The sequence below is a fragment of the Tachysurus fulvidraco genome, chromosome 10 (assembly GCF_022655615.1).
Source record: "Tachysurus fulvidraco isolate hzauxx_2018 chromosome 10, HZAU_PFXX_2.0, whole genome shotgun sequence".
In the NCBI taxonomy this organism is placed as follows: Eukaryota; Metazoa; Chordata; class Actinopteri; order Siluriformes; family Bagridae; genus Tachysurus; species Tachysurus fulvidraco.
This window is the reverse complement of record NC_062527.1, coordinates 23,999,008-24,015,563: the sequence shown is the minus strand read 5'-3', so window position 1 is coordinate 24,015,563 and position 16,556 is coordinate 23,999,008. Positions and strand designations below refer to the sequence as shown.

Sequence of the window (16,556 nt, the reverse complement as noted above, 5' to 3'; positions counted from 1 at the left end):
GCTGCTGCAGACAAAGAAGCACACACCAAGTTATGGCCTGTTGTAGAAAAGGCAGGCAAAGAGGGAAAGAGAGCATACTTTGTAGGTGATAAGGCTTACATAGATAAGAACGAGGTTTGAGTTACATAAGGTTTCGTTAACTGGAACATATATTGATCGGAGCAACTTTAATTATATTCATGTAAGCGACAGCCGACTTATGTAGGCTATATTGGTAACAAGTTGTAGTTATGTTATGAATGGCACCTACACAATCTACTTATAAAATGTTTGAAAAAGTGTTCATATGTAACGGTAGATAATCTGCATTTACTGGCGGTTACATTTTCATTATATATTGCAGAGGATTATATAGAAGATATTTATGCGACAACAGCAAGTTATAGACCCTAGTTTAAGAATTTATTTTTGTTATAAAAAGGACAAGTGTAAGTTTTCAGGTCTATTTATTATTATTTTTTGATTGATGCCAGAGGTTTACGTGATCCTTTGAAAAGGAAATCATTATTTTTATATTGTAAAGGAAAGGGTGTCGATTTTTATTTCGATCAAGAAACACGTACTTGTAAGGAAGATGAAAGGTTCTGGAGAAGTCAATGGGGAAATGAAATATGGTTTTCACATTTCAGCACTAGGCCTGGAGGGGTCGCTATACTAAAGGGAAAGTTCAAGGGTCAGGTTCTTAACCAAGAATGGTAATAATACATGTTAACATTGATCAAACTCATTACACTCTTGTGAATTCATATGCTACTAATAATAGACGGCTAAATGAAACATTTTTCACAAATATCGAAATTAATCTTAATCTTTGGGGGGAGGGGGGGGGATTTAAATAGTGTATTTGATGAAGTTATGGATCGATGGCCAGCGAAAAGCGATGAAACTCGTTGTGAAATCAGGAATGTATGTACCCGTATAGGTTTAGTTGACATTTGGCACCTCAAAAAACCAGACAAAAGAATATATACATGGAGCAACAAAGATTATTCCAAACAATCACGCATTGATTTTTTCCTAATATCACATGAACTGGAACAATATGTCCAGACTGTTTCTATAGAGCCATCAGTTTTAACTGACCATAAGTGTATTTTAAAACGATTGTTAAAATTACAAAAAACGAAAGTTAATAGATAAGCACTGATCTCAGGCTAAAATAATGAAAGTTTATGGGAAACATTGGGAAATAATGAGATACAAAATTAGGAACTATTTCAATGGGTAAATCTATTGCTTCATTTAAAAGACAAAAATAATTTGGTGTTATAATAGAAATAATGCACCTGTCTAGTAAAGGTCATTTGAATGCACAGGATTTGATGTATCATCATTACAAGTACAATTGGATAACATTTATCAAGAAAAAACAGAGGGTGCTTTTATCAGGTCAAGATAGAAATGGTTGGAACAGGGCGAAAAAAAGTATTTCTTTAATATGGAGAAAAGGAATGGCGACTTGACTTCTATAAGCAAGTTGTTAATTAATAATACAGTCACAGAGGATGGAAATAAGATATCAAAGTTTGTTACTCAGTTTTATAAAGACCTGTACTGTATACTTCCAATTGTGTATCTCCTGATCTGAATGACTTTCTGGATAGTGTTAAACACAAGGCCAAAGTTATTGATGATGATTGTAAATTGTTTTGTGATGGTGATTTAAGATTAGAGGAAGTTAAAGAGTGTATTGTCAGCCTTAAAGATAATCTTTCTCCATGTAATGATGGACTTGTTAGTGAGTTCTATAAAGTGTTTAGAGATAAATTAGCTCCCTTTTTGTTAGCTCTCTTCACAGAATCTGTTGAAAAGGGGGAATTGCCCACTTCTTTAAGACAAGGTGTTATTACATTAATTCCAAAACCAGATAAAAATACTCTATATTTAGACAATTGGAGACCAGTTAGTCTATTAAATAATGATGCCAAACTATTTGCTTTAATTTTTGCCAAAAGACTGAAAAATGGATTGGAAAATATTATAGATGAGGAACAGACTGGATTTATAGTAATAATATTAGATTAATCCTAGATATGATAGACTACAATCATTATGTCTTAGATGATAGTTTTGTCTTTTTATTGATTTTCACAAGACAATTGATACCATAGAGCACAACTTTTTATTTAAAGCAATTGACTTTTTTGGAGTTATGTTATTTTCAAAAAGCTATCAAAACTCTATACAAAGGATGTACCAGTTCTGTAAAATTAGCAAAGGGGACATCAGGAAGAATTGAAATAAATAGAGGGATTAGACAGGGATGTCCGATCTCACCCTTTTTGTATTTATTTACAATACGAATAATGGCCCTTTACATCAAAAAAGGACATTTTCAAGGAATTACAACAGGAAAAACATTGAAGTTGTGTCAGTTTGCAGATGACTGTCTTGTTTGTGAAAGATAGGAATGAAATCAGTAAAGCAGTGAAATGCATAAAAGATTTCTCAGATGTATCAGGGCTAAGAATGAATGTGAATAAGTCAGTTCTGTTTCCCCTTAAAGATTGTCATTTACCCAATCTCTGTAATATTCCAATTTGAAATCAAATAAAATATCTGGGAACTGTTAAATGTAAAGATGAATATTTGCGCAATAAACTTTAATCCAATTATTAACAGAACGAATAAGAAGTTTAATATGTGGTTACAAAGGGATTTGTCAATTCAGGGGCAGGTGCTTTTGTCAAAAGCCCAAGGAATCTCCAGATCAGTGTATGTGTCATTATCATTAGACATCCCCCCTAAAGTTACCAAACTTCAGTCAGGACCACTTCGTAAACGAAATTTAGCGAGCATACTGTACAGTTAGTGTTGGCGGGATGGTTCTGTTCTGGGAGAATTTTTCCCACGCGCCTGTCCGTGAGCATGCATGACGGGGCGGGGAGGCAGCGCTGGGGAATGAATATACCCCCTGGTTACAGCTCAGAGTCAGAATCGGCGCAGAGTTTTTTCTGTGTTTGGGGATGTGAATTGGCGTGAAGCTTGGCGAACGGTGGATGAATTCGATTTTAATAATAAAGTAAAAGAAGTCTCTTTTAAAATAATGCATAGAATAAACCCGGTAAAACATGTGCTGGTTTTAAATTAGATATTGATTACTCCTGTAATTTCTGTAAAGGTGAAAAGGAATTTATTTTTCATTTGTTTTTCCATTGCATACATACAAAAATATTTTGGATTGAGATTGAGAATTTAATTAAGAAAAAAATTTGAACATTGAATTGCAGTTGAGTGGACTCGATATAATGATACACTTTAATGATCACGGGATTGAAAAAGAGAAGGCAGATTTCATACAATAGTTATTATTAATGGGAAATTTTCACATTCATTAACTTTCTAAATGATTTCAAACTTTATTGTTCTTTTTTGTGTAATTGTCAAAGCAAAATGGCAAATCGAGCTTATAATATTGTAAGCAGATATGATGTATAGGGTAGCACCCTTCCCCTTTTCCTTTTGTTTGTTAGAATTTTGTTCTTGTCCTCTGCCATTGTTATTTCTTTTATTTTAATTGCTGTGTATTTGTACTTTAAATAATATATCTCATTGTATTGTTGGTTATGGCATTAATAATAATAATTAAAAAAAAAAACACATTGCTAATTGTCTCAACTTACCTTTGCAGTTTCTTTAACTTTATCAATTTCTCTTTAAAGTTCTCTGTATAAGTTACTCTGATTTTTTTCCCTGGGATTTTTTATTACTCTCAGAGTTGAACCTAATATTAATTACATGCTTTAAAACATGAATTATGGTGTATTTATATTACTAATATTTCTTCTTAATGTTTTCAACTGAATTCCACTCAAATTATTAAGTACAACTGAGTAGCTGTAATTATTTATTCTTAAATCTATTAAATGTTTACTCTTAAAGCTGTAATTATTTAATCACTTGACTAAAGTAAATTGTTTTGAGTACATTTGTTGTTGAGTGTTTCATTTACCTTTTAGTTAATAAGACTTTTACATACTGTCAGCCTCATGTGGGGCACATATAGGCCATTAGATTTGAACAGAACTTAACCATACTAAAATTGAATATGGGCCACATTACACACACACACACACACACACACACACACACACACACACACACACACACACACACACACACGCACGCACGCACGCACGCACACACACACACACACACACACACACACACACATACACACACACGCACACACACACACACACACACACACACACACACACACACACACACACACACACACACACACACACATACACACACACAAACACACGCACGCACGCACAAATTAATAAATGGAAATTGAATAAATACTTTATATTTGGTTATAGTGTGTTCAGTGATCATTGGTGTGTGTGGGTGGGGGGGGTTAGATGTTACTCCTGATGATATCACTGTCTAATGGTTAATTTCCGTTTGAGTACATCCGCAGTTAACGGAAACAGATTAAAGCTCATGTAGGGGAAACCCGATACGCTCATAGCGCGTGAAGATCAGCTCACAACACGTGTGTTATATAAGTGGGTCAATATTCATATGAATCTGTCTGAAGTTTATATGATAAAGGATGATGAAGATGAGGAAGATGATGGCTGCGCTGTGTTTGTGTGTGACACTTTGTGTCCTCGCGCCTGCTTTGGGAGGTGAGTTTCCAATAAATGGCTTTATTTACCGTTATGATTTTTTCTGGAAATAACCTTATGCTTTCATTCTTTATTTTTTTATTTAATATATTTATATATACAGTACTCTTTACTTTTTTTATTTACTAGTAATTACAGAATAATCATGAAGTCTAATCAAACTGTAACATTTAACACAATAGTAATATTTATATGTTAGAGTTTTACAGTTTTACAGTATTTTGGAATATTTTGAGTATTTGAGTATTCGACACGTTTTGCTGTAATAACAGACACATGTGAGCTCCATGTGCTTTACTCCACGTGTTCATGTAAACCCTGCTGATTCTTTTAGATCAAATCCATCCGACTGAAGTCTGATCAAGAAAATCAGATTTTTTTGTACAAAGCAATTATTATGGAAAAGATCTCAGACAGGGAGCTAGAACTAGTGCAGAATCTTGGATAGTACATTAGATAGTGAATATTAATCGCATTATATAATTAATTAACATCATAAAATTAAACGTATTGATTTTTTTTTTTTTTTGGTTTAAAAAAATTCTGAAACTGTTTATTTCCCAGATACAGAAACACAAAATATTCAGTTTTACATGTTTTTTTTTATATCTATATTATGCTTAAGTGAAGTTACATTGACTGCTGATAATTAATGGTGCTTGCAAAGCAACATTCTTGTTATCATGCATACGGATTATTCTTCTTCCGGACAAAACTTCGGCGCGTAAATTTAAACCCATAAACTTGTCTCGCAGCTTTTGTCCTAAACCAGGGGTCGGCAATCCGGGGCTCCGGAGCCGCAAGTGGCTCTTTCATCCCTCTGCTGCGGCTCCCTGTAGATTTGGAAAATAAATATTTAATTGAAATTTATTTTAGTTAGTTAGTTTAAAAGAAATGTAATTCTAAATTCTAAGATTATGATGCTCTTGTAACATTAAAATAAACCGTGTGTAAATTTTTTTTCCGCTCAAAATATGCGTCATAACTGCCGACTTGCGAAATCCGCCGCGCGAAATTGAAAATTCCATTCAGTTCAGATCAAGCTTTTCAACCCCAGCTAGGCAAACATGGATAAATGCAAGAAAAGAAAGGTTTCTGAAGAAAACAGAACATTTGGACAGATGTGGACAGAATAATTTGCTTTTACTGCTGACGAGAGCGGCTTCCCAGTATGTCTAATGCTGCAGCCGGCAAGTTAAATGTTGATAAGAAGAGGACTTAATTAGGCATTGAACATTTTATTTGAAAGTAACCTTCGTTAAGGTTAGTTCAAACTGTTCAAAATATTTTTGTTTGCCTGCAGAAATAAAATTTCGTTTACTAGGTAGCAGTTCATTAATTTCATAAATGCATCACACCAGGGGCGGATCTTTTCATCTTTAGGGGTTTTAGCCCTCAGTGAGAAATTAAAACAAGAAGAGGTTTATATTATATATTATATGACTACATAGTAAGCCAAAAGTTATGGTGTTATTTAAAATGGCAAAAGTGGACACCGAAATTTTATGCATGATGTAATGATGCCAGTCTTGAATCAGATCAGTTCATGTATGTGTGTATTCTCTACAAACCGTGTGCAAATAAACATCAATGGTCCACTTGTTAGAAAGAGTGCAACTACCAAAGGGCCCTTGAATTTTTATTTATTTATTTTTTTTAAACCAAGAAGGTTCACACACCCCCGCCTCACTACAATACTCTCAGTGGTCACTTTATGAGGAACATCTGTCATCATACAGGTCCAGCATTTCAGCTGATGTTCACAACAAACATCAAAGTCTGATCTCTGTGACTGGTATCAGATGGTTTTATTATGACTGAATTGAGTTTACAGAGTTTAGTTTTTACTAATAAAGTGGATGGTGAGTGAATTTTCGAGTGCGATTGTGGTTTTGTGTTCATGTTTGTAAGAGTTCTACATGCTCATGAAACCACAGTGTATTACAAGTAGCGAGGGTGTTTCCTGTGTCATGTGTCATCTGTGCAAAATATTTCCAGTTTACTGCCCACATTTTGTACCCATTTTCCCATAATAAGTGATGCATGTAAATGAATTTAAACAAATCATCTTCACCCTGCGTTAGAAACAAAGAAATCAAATCAAAACAATTCAAAACAAAAATGATTAAATGTATTAAAAAATGTGAACAGATTCACTTTGTTCCAGAGTGAAAATGTTATTAGTAATAAAATAGTATGAGACTTTGAGTGAAGTTATCAGCTGATAGAATTATGGTACTGAATCATTTGTTCAAAGTAAAGAAAACATTTCCAGTGTAGGAATCACATTAGATCAGAATAAACCAGCCTCGAGCCAACAAGTCTACTGAACCCTGAGTCTCAAACAGAACTGCTAGAGAACGGTTGAGTTTGTCAGTTCAGTCAGATTCTCAGTTACAGAGAATAACAAGTAACATTATTTCTTTTTTTTTACTTCTTTTTGGGTCGTCTTTTTTTATTTTTGTTTATTTTCAGCCTGAATATTTCAGTGGCATTTTTGGTGTTGAATGTAAGTCAAACTTACACTGAAAGGGTTCATCTCACATTCAGCACAGATTATATTTGTAGTAATGGAGGAAGCTGCACTGAGATCAGGGAGAGAGGCAGGGCTGTGTCTGTTAATATCCAACAGGTTAAACACCAGTGTACAATGCTTGTGTTGTTTCAGTGTTTTCTTAAAAAATAATAATAAAGAAATAGAGGAGATCAGGAAGAGGCAAAAACTTTTTAACAGCGATGTAGATCAGTCGCTCTGCCATACATTCATATGGAATGGTTCATGTTGTGTTCTATTAGGAAGAAAAATAAAGACTGCACTACTGGAGTGTTTCTAAATGACAGTTTGTACTAGTGTGTAAAAAGTTGCTATATAATATAATATAATATAATATAATATAATATAATATAATATAATATAATATAATATAATAACCACTTGATATGGTGACTCTGTAATCCTGTGTAGAAATGAACAAATTGTTGTCATAGCTTTCAGTTATTCAGTAATAACAATGATGACATTGTGTATGAACATTCATTAAAATGTGCACTAGATGGACATCAGAAACATGACCAAAGACCGTCAGAAGCCAGATGATATCCAGTGCACTTTAATGTAGAACATCTAAACCTACTTGTATTGTATTTCAGCTGCATGTGAACAACATAAAGATAATAGAAGTAGGACAGGATTTGGTCTCAAACAAAAGAGAAAGTTGGTAAGATAACTTTCTATTCCCTCTCCTCCAGGTGAACACTCACTGTTTTACACCTACACGGCTCTGTCTAAACCTCTCAATCTGACTGGAATCTATGAGTTCACCGCACTGGGCATGCTCGATGACCGAGAACTCGACTACTACAGCAGTGAGACTCAGGTTAAGGTTCCTAAACAGGACTGGATGAAGGAGAAGATGGAAAATGATTACTGGGATAAAGGAACTCAGTCCCGTAAGAGCAAAGAGCAGTGGTTTAAGGTCAACGTGGACATCCTGATGGAGCGAATGAGACACAATAAGTCTGGTTAGTTCAGTTTTATTCATCATTACTCATTAAATGTCAGATGTCATTTCTTTATGATTCTTAATGTCACACAGTTCTTATCTTTACTGAACTGTTTCCATTTCAGACCTTCATGTTCTTCAGTGGAGACATGGCTGTGTGGTTGAAGCTGAAAACGGAAATAGTAAATATGTGAGAGGAATTGATGAGTACAGCTACGACGGCTCTGAGTTCCTCTCCTTTGATGATGAAAACTCGAGGTGGATCGCTCCAGTTCAGGCTGCTGAGCCAACCAAAAGGAAATGGGATGAAGTCTCCATCCTTAACACATACACCAAGAGCTACCTGGAGAAAGAGTGTGTGGACTGGCTCACCAAGTTCATGGACTATGGACAAGAAGAACTGAGAAAATTTTGTGAGTATCCAGGAGTTTTTTCTTGAGTCACATTCATCTTGATAAATTAAGAAGGAAAATGAACTTTATATCTTCTTCCAGCTCCCCCAGAGGTGCATCTACTTACAAAGAGATCAGTGACTGACAGCAAAAAGCTGACCTTGACCTGCCTGGCCACAGGTTTCTACCCTCCAGATGTGGAGATGCAGGTGAGAAAGTCCACAACTTCCCTGCCTGAACATCTGGTAGCATCTTCAGGAGTCAGACCCAATGGTGATGGCACATACCAGCTGAGGAAGAGTGTGGAGATCCTGGAGGATGAACAACCACTGTACACTTGTTATGTGAACCACATCACTCTGAAGAATCCTATAATTGTAGGTGAAGGTAAGTGGAGCATCGTTACTGAGCCGAGTTATTCTACTTACAGCCCGTATCAATAAAAACACAGTGGTGTAAAGAAAGACAAATGAATGTGAAAATGTAAAAGGTGTGATCTCTTACATTGCTCTTATTCTTATTGTTGCAAGGACAAGATTGCTTTGACTGCTCCGTAGCTTCGAGTTGTATCATTGGAGCAGTGATTGGAGTTCTGTTGGTGCTGGTTGGGGTTGCTTGTGTCATCTATATTCTTTATTCCAAGAAATATATTGGTGAGTATTGCTGCTCTAACTCTGGAATATCTCACCTGACATCAATACATTTAATCTCTTCTCTTCCTCATGTACTTTAGTCTGTCCAGCTTTCCCGAACATAACAACAAATGAACAACAAGCTGTGGATGGAAATGTGGCATATATTCCAGCTCCTGCAGGTATGTGGACATTGTGTAATGATTCTGTTTGGATAAAAACAAGCAGCTGGTAAGTATACGAGCTGTCCCACGGGTCCTGTTCCTGTATTCTGCACAATGATAAATAAAGTTAAATCTATTCTAATCAAGTCTTATCTAATAAGAAGCACGAGAAGAGAAAATTGTGTTCTACATTTTAAAACTCAACAGAGGAAGTATGGTGTATTTTATTACTTACATGTGTGTGTGTGTACACCTGTGTGTATTTACAGCTGATCTGGAAGCGACGGGACATGCGAATGGACATGAGAAAGAATGTGCGAATGGACACAAGAATGGCATCAACTAAGGTTGTAATGCATTAATATTTTAAAGCTGAATGTGTTCATGGTGAAGTCTTCAGGACAGAAGAGTTTACTCTTTGTAGTTTATTAGTAACATGACAGGAGGGGGTTTTATTTAGCGGGTTTGTCATTTGAAGTCATGTTCCTGAGCAACCATACTGCACCATATCAGTAATTGCACTTATTTTAAATTCATTTATTTTTATCATTATTATTAATAAGTAATAATAATTGATCAATCCTTCAGCCCTGTTTCCTGTTTATTATGTGATTTAATGTAATTGCATTTTAATTAAATTCATTTTCAGACTTCTTTAAATCTGGTCATGTTTGTGTTAGTAATGTTTCTCTTTTTCTATGTGGTTCACATAACAAGTGTACAGTGGTTTTTCATCCTCCAGGATCTCCACACTCTTCCTCAGCTGGTATGTGCCATCACCATTGGGTCTGACTCCTGAAGATACTACCAGATGTTCAGGCAAGGAAGTTGTGGACTTTCTCACCTGCATCTCCACATCTGGAGGGTAGAAACCCGTGGCCAGGCAGGTCAAGGTCAGCTTTTTGCTGTTAGTCACTGATCTCTTTGTAAGTAGATGCACCTCTGGGGGAGCTGGAAGAAGATATAAAGTTCATTTTCCTTCTTAATTTATCAAGATGAATGTGACTCAAGAAAAAACTCCTGGATACTCACAAAATTTTCTCAGTTCTTGTTGTCCATAGTCCATGAACTTGGTGAGCCATTCCACACACTCTTTCTCCAGGTAGCTCTTGGTGTACGTGTTAAGGATGGACACTTCATCCCATTTCCTTTTGGTCGGCTCAGCGGCCTGAACTGGAGCGATCCACCTCGAGTTTTCATCATCAAAGGAGAGGAACTCAGCACCATCGTAGCTGTACTCATCAATTCCTCTCACATATTTACTATCTCCGTTTTCAGCTTCAACCACACAGCCATGTCTCCACTGAAGAACATGAAGGTCTGAAATGGAGACAGTGCAGTAAAGATAAGAACTGTGTGACATTAAGTATCATAAAGAAATGACATCTGACATTTAATGAGTAATGATAAATAAAACTGAACTAACCAGACTTATTGTGTCTCATTCGCTCCATCAGGATGTCCACGTTGACCTTAAACCACTGCTCTTTGCTCTTACGGGACTGAGTTCCTTTATCCCAGTAATCCTTTTCCATCTTCTCCTTCATCCAGTCCTGTTTAGGAACCTTAACCTGAGTCTCACTGCTGTAGTAGTCGAGTTCTCGGTCATCGAGCATGCCCAGTGCGGTGAACTCATAGATTCCAGTCAGATTGAGAGGTTTAGACAGAGCCGTGTAGGTGTAAAACAGAGAGTGTTCACCTGGAGGAGAGGGAATAGAAAGTTATCTTACCAACTTTCTCTTTTGTTTGAGACCAAATCATGTCCTACTTCTATTATCTTTATGTTGTTCACATGCAGCTGAAATACAATACAAGTAGGTTTAGATGTTCTACATTAAAGTGCACTGGATATCATCTGGCTTCTGATTGTATTTGGTCATGTTTCTGATGTCCATCTAGTGCACTTTTTAATGAATGTTCATACACAATGTCATCATTGTTATTACTGAATAACTGAAAGCTATGACAACAATTTGTTCATTTCTACACAGGATTACAGAGTCACCAAATCAAGTGGTGATTATATTATATTATATTATATTATATTATATTATATTATATTATATTATATTATATTATATTATATTATATAGCAACTTTTTACACACTAGTACAAACTGTCATTTAGAAACACTCCAGTAGTGCAGTCTTTATTTTTCTTCCTAATAGAACACAACATGAACCATTCCATATGAATGTATGGCAGAGCGACTGATCTACAGCACTGTTAAAAAGTTTTTGCCTCTTCCTGATCTCCTCTATTTCTTTATTATTATTTTTTAAGAAAACACTGAAACAACACAAGCATTGTACACTGGTGTTTAACCTGTTGGATATTAACAGACACAGCCCTGCCTCTCTCCCTGATCTCAGTGCAGCTTCCTCCATTACTACAAATATAATCTGTGCTGAATGTGAGATGAACCCTTTCAGTGTAAGTTTGACTTACATTCAACACCAAAAATGCCACTGAAATATTCAGGTTGAAATTAAACAAAAACAGAAAAAAGACGACCCAAAAAGAAGTAATAAAAAGAAATAATGTTACTTGTTATTCTCTGTAACTGAGAATCTGACTGAACTGACAAACTCAACCGTTCTCTAGCAGTTCTGTTTGAGACTCAGGGTTCAGTAGACTTGTTGGCTCGAGGCTGGTTTATTCTGATCTAATGTGATTCCTACACTGGAAATGTTTTCTTTACTTTGGACAAATCATTAAGTACCATAATTCTATCAGCTGATAACTTCACTCAAAGTCTCATACTATTTTATTACTAATAACATTTTCACTCTGGAACAAAGTGAATCTGTTCACATTTTTTATTACATTTAATCATTTTTGTTTTGATTTGTTTTGATTTGATTTCTTTGTTTCTAACGCAGGGTGAAGATGATTTGTTTAAATTCATTTACATGCATCACTTATTATGAGAAAATGGGTACAAAATGTGGGCAGTAAACCGTAAATTCTTTGCACAGATGACACACGACACAGGACACAGGAAACACCCTCGCTACTTTTAACACACTGTGGTTTCATGAGCATGTAGAACTCTTACAAACATGAACCCAAAACTACAATCGCACTCAAAAATTCACTCACCATCCACTTTATTAGTAAAAACTAAACTGTGTAAACTCAATTCAGTCATAATGAAACCATCTGATACCAGTCACAGAGATCAGATTTTGATGTGTGAACATCTGCTGAAATGCTGGACCTGTATGATGACAGATGTTCCTCATAAAGTGACCACTGAGAGTATTGTAGTGAGTGTGAACCTTTTTGGTTTAAAAAAATATATATATTTCAAGCACCCTTTGGTAGTTGCACTCTTTCTAACAAGTGGACTATTGATGTTTATTTGGATATGTCTTTCTCTCATTTCGGCCGTGTGGTGCGCGTGCCCGCTCGCGGTGTGAAGCGCGTCCGCGCTATTCTCCGAGATGCACTTGACGGCCTTTTGTGCAGCTGAATTTTTTTTGCACGACCTTGTTAAGGTTAAAAGTCATAGCACACCTCTCCTCAATGAGCCGGTCGATTTGACACCTCATTCATGGGTCTTGGACAGGGATCGGCAACCTTAAACACTCAAAGAGCCATTTGGACCCGTTTCTCACAGGAAAAAAAAACCAACAAAAGCAGTGAAATTTCAATATTCTTAGTTTGTAGCACAAACAACATATTAATGCAAACAATCCATTCAATGCTAAATAAAAATAACATTTATTGATTTGGTCTTTGTCTTGTGAATATTTCTTTTATAATTGACTGCATTCATTGGACACACTGTTTGTAGAGAATGCACACATACATGAACTGATCTGATTCAAGACTGACATCATTACATCATGCATAAAATTTTGGTGTCCACTTTTACCATGATAAATAATTCCATAACTTTTGGCTTACTTTTAAATTCAATAGTGTGATAATATTCGAAGCGGGTGAAAGATGTAATCCAAGATCCGCTCCTGGTGTGATGCATTTATGAAATCAATGAACTGCTACCGAGTAAACGAAATTTTATTTCTGCAGGCAAACAAAAATATTTTGAACAGTTTGAAATAACCTTAACAAAAAAGACGCTGGGTTGAAGGTTACTTTCTAATAAAATGTTCAATGCCTAATTAAGTCCTCGTCGTATTCATGACATCAACATTTCACTTGCCGGCTGCAGCATTAGACATACTGGGAAGCCGCTCTCGTCAGCAGTGAAAGCAAATTAATCTCATTAAATGTTCTGTTTTCTTCAGAAACTTTTCTTTTCTTGCATTTATCCATGTTTGCCTAGCTGGGGTTGAAAAGCTTGATCTGAACTGAATGGAATATTCAATTTCGCGCCGGCGGATTTCGCAAGTCGGCAGTTATGACGCATATTTTGAGCGAAAACAAATTAAACGTTTTATTTTAATGTTACAAGAGCATCATAATCTTAGAATTTGGAATTACATTTATTTTAAACTAACTAACTAAAATAAATTGCATGTTAAATATTTATAACCATTAATTATCAGCAGTCAATGTAACTTGACTTAAGCATAATATCGATATATAAAAACCCTGTAAAACTGAATATTTTGTGTTTCTGTATCTGGGAAATAAACAGTTTCAGAATTTTTTTAACCAAAAAATAAATAAATAAATGTTCAATATGTTTAATTTTATGATGTTAATTAATTCTATATAATGTGATTATTATTCAGCATCTAATGTAATATCCAAGATTCTGCACTAGTTGTAGGTCCCTATTGAAAATGAAGAAAATCTGAGATCTTTTCCACATTAAATGCTTTGTACAAAAAAATCTGATTTTTTTTATCAGACTTCAGTCGGATGGATTTGATCTAAAAGAATCATCAGGTTTTACATGAACACGTGACTCCAGGGAGCTCACGTGTGTCTGTTATTACAGCAAAACATGTTGAATACTCAAATACTGTAAAACTGTAAAATTCTAACATATAACTATTACTATTGTGTTAAATGTTAAAGTTTGATTAGACTTCATGATTATTCTGTAATTACTAGTAAATAAAAAAAGTAAAGAGTACTGTATATATAAATATATTAAATAAAAAAATAAAGAATGAAAGCATAAGGTTATTTCCAGAAAAAAATCACAACGGTAAATAAAGCCATTTATTGGAAACTCACCTCCCAAAGCAGGCGCGAGGACACAAAGTGTCACACACAAACACAGCGCAGCCATCATCTTCCTCATCTTCATCACCCTTTATCATATAAACTTCAGACAGATTCATATGAATATTGACCCACTGTGGAGTGTGTGTGAGTGTGGAGAGAGCACAAAAGGTTGAAGAGAAGCCTTCTGGCGCTTGGTGTATGACACAGCAGCAGGTTACCAACAGTAGTCAGTCCGGTGGTCTTGATTCAGCTCTCCTTGGGAGGGCAGTGTCTCTTCTAGAGCAGCTTATCATCTCACAGAAGGAAAGCTCACCTAAAGCAGAACATGTAAAAAACACATCTGGAGAGGCAAGTTTACATTCAGGCACCTGTAGAGTTTGTAAGGCTTCTGATCATACAACAAAGACACACTGCTTTAAAGAGGGCCTGTGTTTCAAATGTTACGAGACTGGGCACAGAGGCTTCGAATGTCCCAAACGAAAGCCAGTGAAACCAGAAGCAATCAAAGGTTCTTCCGATCCTGAACGCCCTTTAAACTAGAAAGCTCACACTGTAAGGGCAACAGTGTGAGCACTGATAAACTGAAGCCCCCAGAGAATCCAGTTAATGTCCATGTTAACGTAGTTGACAATCTGACTCCAAAAGTAAACAGTGAAACAGAAATGAGTACCTTTAAGACTAGTTACTGCTCATTTCGACAATATATTTACAAGAAAGTTAGTGACGAGGATGAACTATTTCAAGTTCCAATACTAGTTGAGGGACAAGTAGAACTCAAAGCCCTTATAGATAGTGGATCTGTAACCTGTACATTGAGTGAAGCAGCTGAACGCACACTTCAGGACCACAAGATTATCTGTGACAAGGAGAGAAAACCCACAACAAAAGTACTCACTGGATGCGGAGGCAGCAAGGCTAAGACAAAATGTACCTACGAACTAAATGTAGATCTGCTTGGATGCAAAATGACAGTAAACTTTTTAGTTGTCCCAGGCCAAGATGATGACATGATCGTAGGCTCAAATGTTCTAAGACACGTGACGCAAGAAGCAAAGAAAACAAAATGGTACTGGGAGAATATTTCTCAGCCTGTTAAGGAAAACAGTCATGATCCCCTTCTCAGTCTGCTTTCCAATGTGGACCGTTGGCATGGAGATAATATCCCAAAAAGAGTTGGCACTGTGATGTTAAAACAGTGTGTGACACTGGAGCCACAGCATGAGCATCTGAAATGGGGAAGGCTAAAAGAAGAGGTTCCTCTGTCTGTTGGGAGTACAGTGATGGTAGAGCCCTCCTCTTCTCATTCTGCACCAAGAAACATCATGATTGCTCGTACTATGTGCCCGCTCTGGGGTGACAGATGGATCCCCATGAAGGTGATAAACATGCTGGATCGTCCTATTGTACTTCGTCGGAATGCAAAGATTGCTCAAGTGCATCCGTGTCTTGCCCTCGAAGAGTTACAGCTAACAGAGGACATACAGCATGAATCAAGAGGAGTCCCTCAGAATGTCCATAAAGAAAGTGAGATATTGCAAACAGACTTCAGAGTTAAGTTGAGAGAGTTGGGACTAAATGAAATCGATATTGACTCCTGTGAAGTTAATGATTTCTGGAAAAGACAATTGGCGGACCTCATTGTGGAGTATGAGAACACTTTCTCCCGTGATAAGCTGGACTGTGGTGAGGTCAAAAACACTGTCCACAGGATACACCTAAAAGATGAAAAGCCTTTCCGCCTTCCATATAGGAGAGTCCCGCCAGCTCAATACCAGAAATTAAGACAGACACTAAATGAAATGGAGGAGCGCGGTATCATCCGGAAGTCCAACAGCGAATGGGCCTCACCTTTAGTTTTAGTCTGGAAACCCTCTGGAGAATTACGAGTGTGTACAGACTTCAGGTGGCTCAATCAAAGAACCGAAAAAGATGCATACCCGCTGCCCCACCAAGCTGATGCTCTTGCGTCCTTGGGGGGAAACTGTTATTTCAGTACCATGGATTTAACATCTGGTTTTTATAATATCCCAATCCATGAAGAAGATCGTAAGTACACAGCGTGCACCACCCCGGTAG

At 36.4% G+C, this 16,556-nt stretch overlaps 2 protein-coding genes across 2 annotated transcripts in view; one reads left to right on the top strand and one right to left on the bottom strand.

The window, feature by feature from the left end:
* Positions 1 to 4,530: 4,530 nt before the first annotated feature.
* Positions 4,531 to 16,556, top strand: part of LOC113648183 (major histocompatibility complex class I-related gene protein-like) — a 32,470-nt gene continuing 20,444 nt past the window's right edge. The window contains exons 1-7 of the mRNA XM_047819489.1: positions 4,531 to 4,640; positions 7,890 to 8,162; positions 8,269 to 8,556; positions 8,638 to 8,922; positions 9,066 to 9,188; positions 9,269 to 9,349; positions 9,601 to 9,678. Of these exons, the coding sequence (XP_047675445.1) occupies positions 4,565 to 4,640; positions 7,890 to 8,162; positions 8,269 to 8,556; positions 8,638 to 8,922; positions 9,066 to 9,188; positions 9,269 to 9,349; positions 9,601 to 9,677 (1,203 nt within the window). The 5' untranslated portion in view covers positions 4,531 to 4,564 and the 3' untranslated portion in view covers position 9,678. The remainder of the gene's footprint in view (positions 4,641 to 7,889; positions 8,163 to 8,268; positions 8,557 to 8,637; positions 8,923 to 9,065; positions 9,189 to 9,268; positions 9,350 to 9,600; positions 9,679 to 16,556) is intronic.
* Positions 10,008 to 14,592, bottom strand: LOC113638842 (major histocompatibility complex class I-related gene protein-like). Its single transcript, XM_027140304.2, has 4 exons — positions 14,490 to 14,592; positions 10,758 to 11,030; positions 10,364 to 10,651; positions 10,008 to 10,282 (listed from the first exon to the last, which is right to left on the bottom strand). Exons 1-4 carry the CDS (start codon positions 14,560 to 14,562, stop codon positions 10,008 to 10,010), a joined length of 909 nt encoding a protein of 302 aa, XP_026996105.2. The 5' UTR covers positions 14,563 to 14,592.

Excerpts from the sequence above, each read along its gene's own strand:
- LOC113638842 (XM_027140304.2), bottom strand. The coding sequence starts at position 14,562 with ATGAAGATGAGGAAGATGATGGCTGCGCTGTGTTTGTGTGTGACACTT. Across the intron at positions 10,652-10,757 it reads AATGAGACACAATAAGTCTG|ACCTTCATGTTCTTCAGTGG; the intron begins GTTAGTTCAGTT and ends TCTCCATTTCAG. Across the intron at positions 10,283-10,363 it reads ACAAGAACTGAGAAAATTTT|CTCCCCCAGAGGTGCATCTA; the intron begins GTGAGTATCCAG and ends ATCTTCTTCCAG.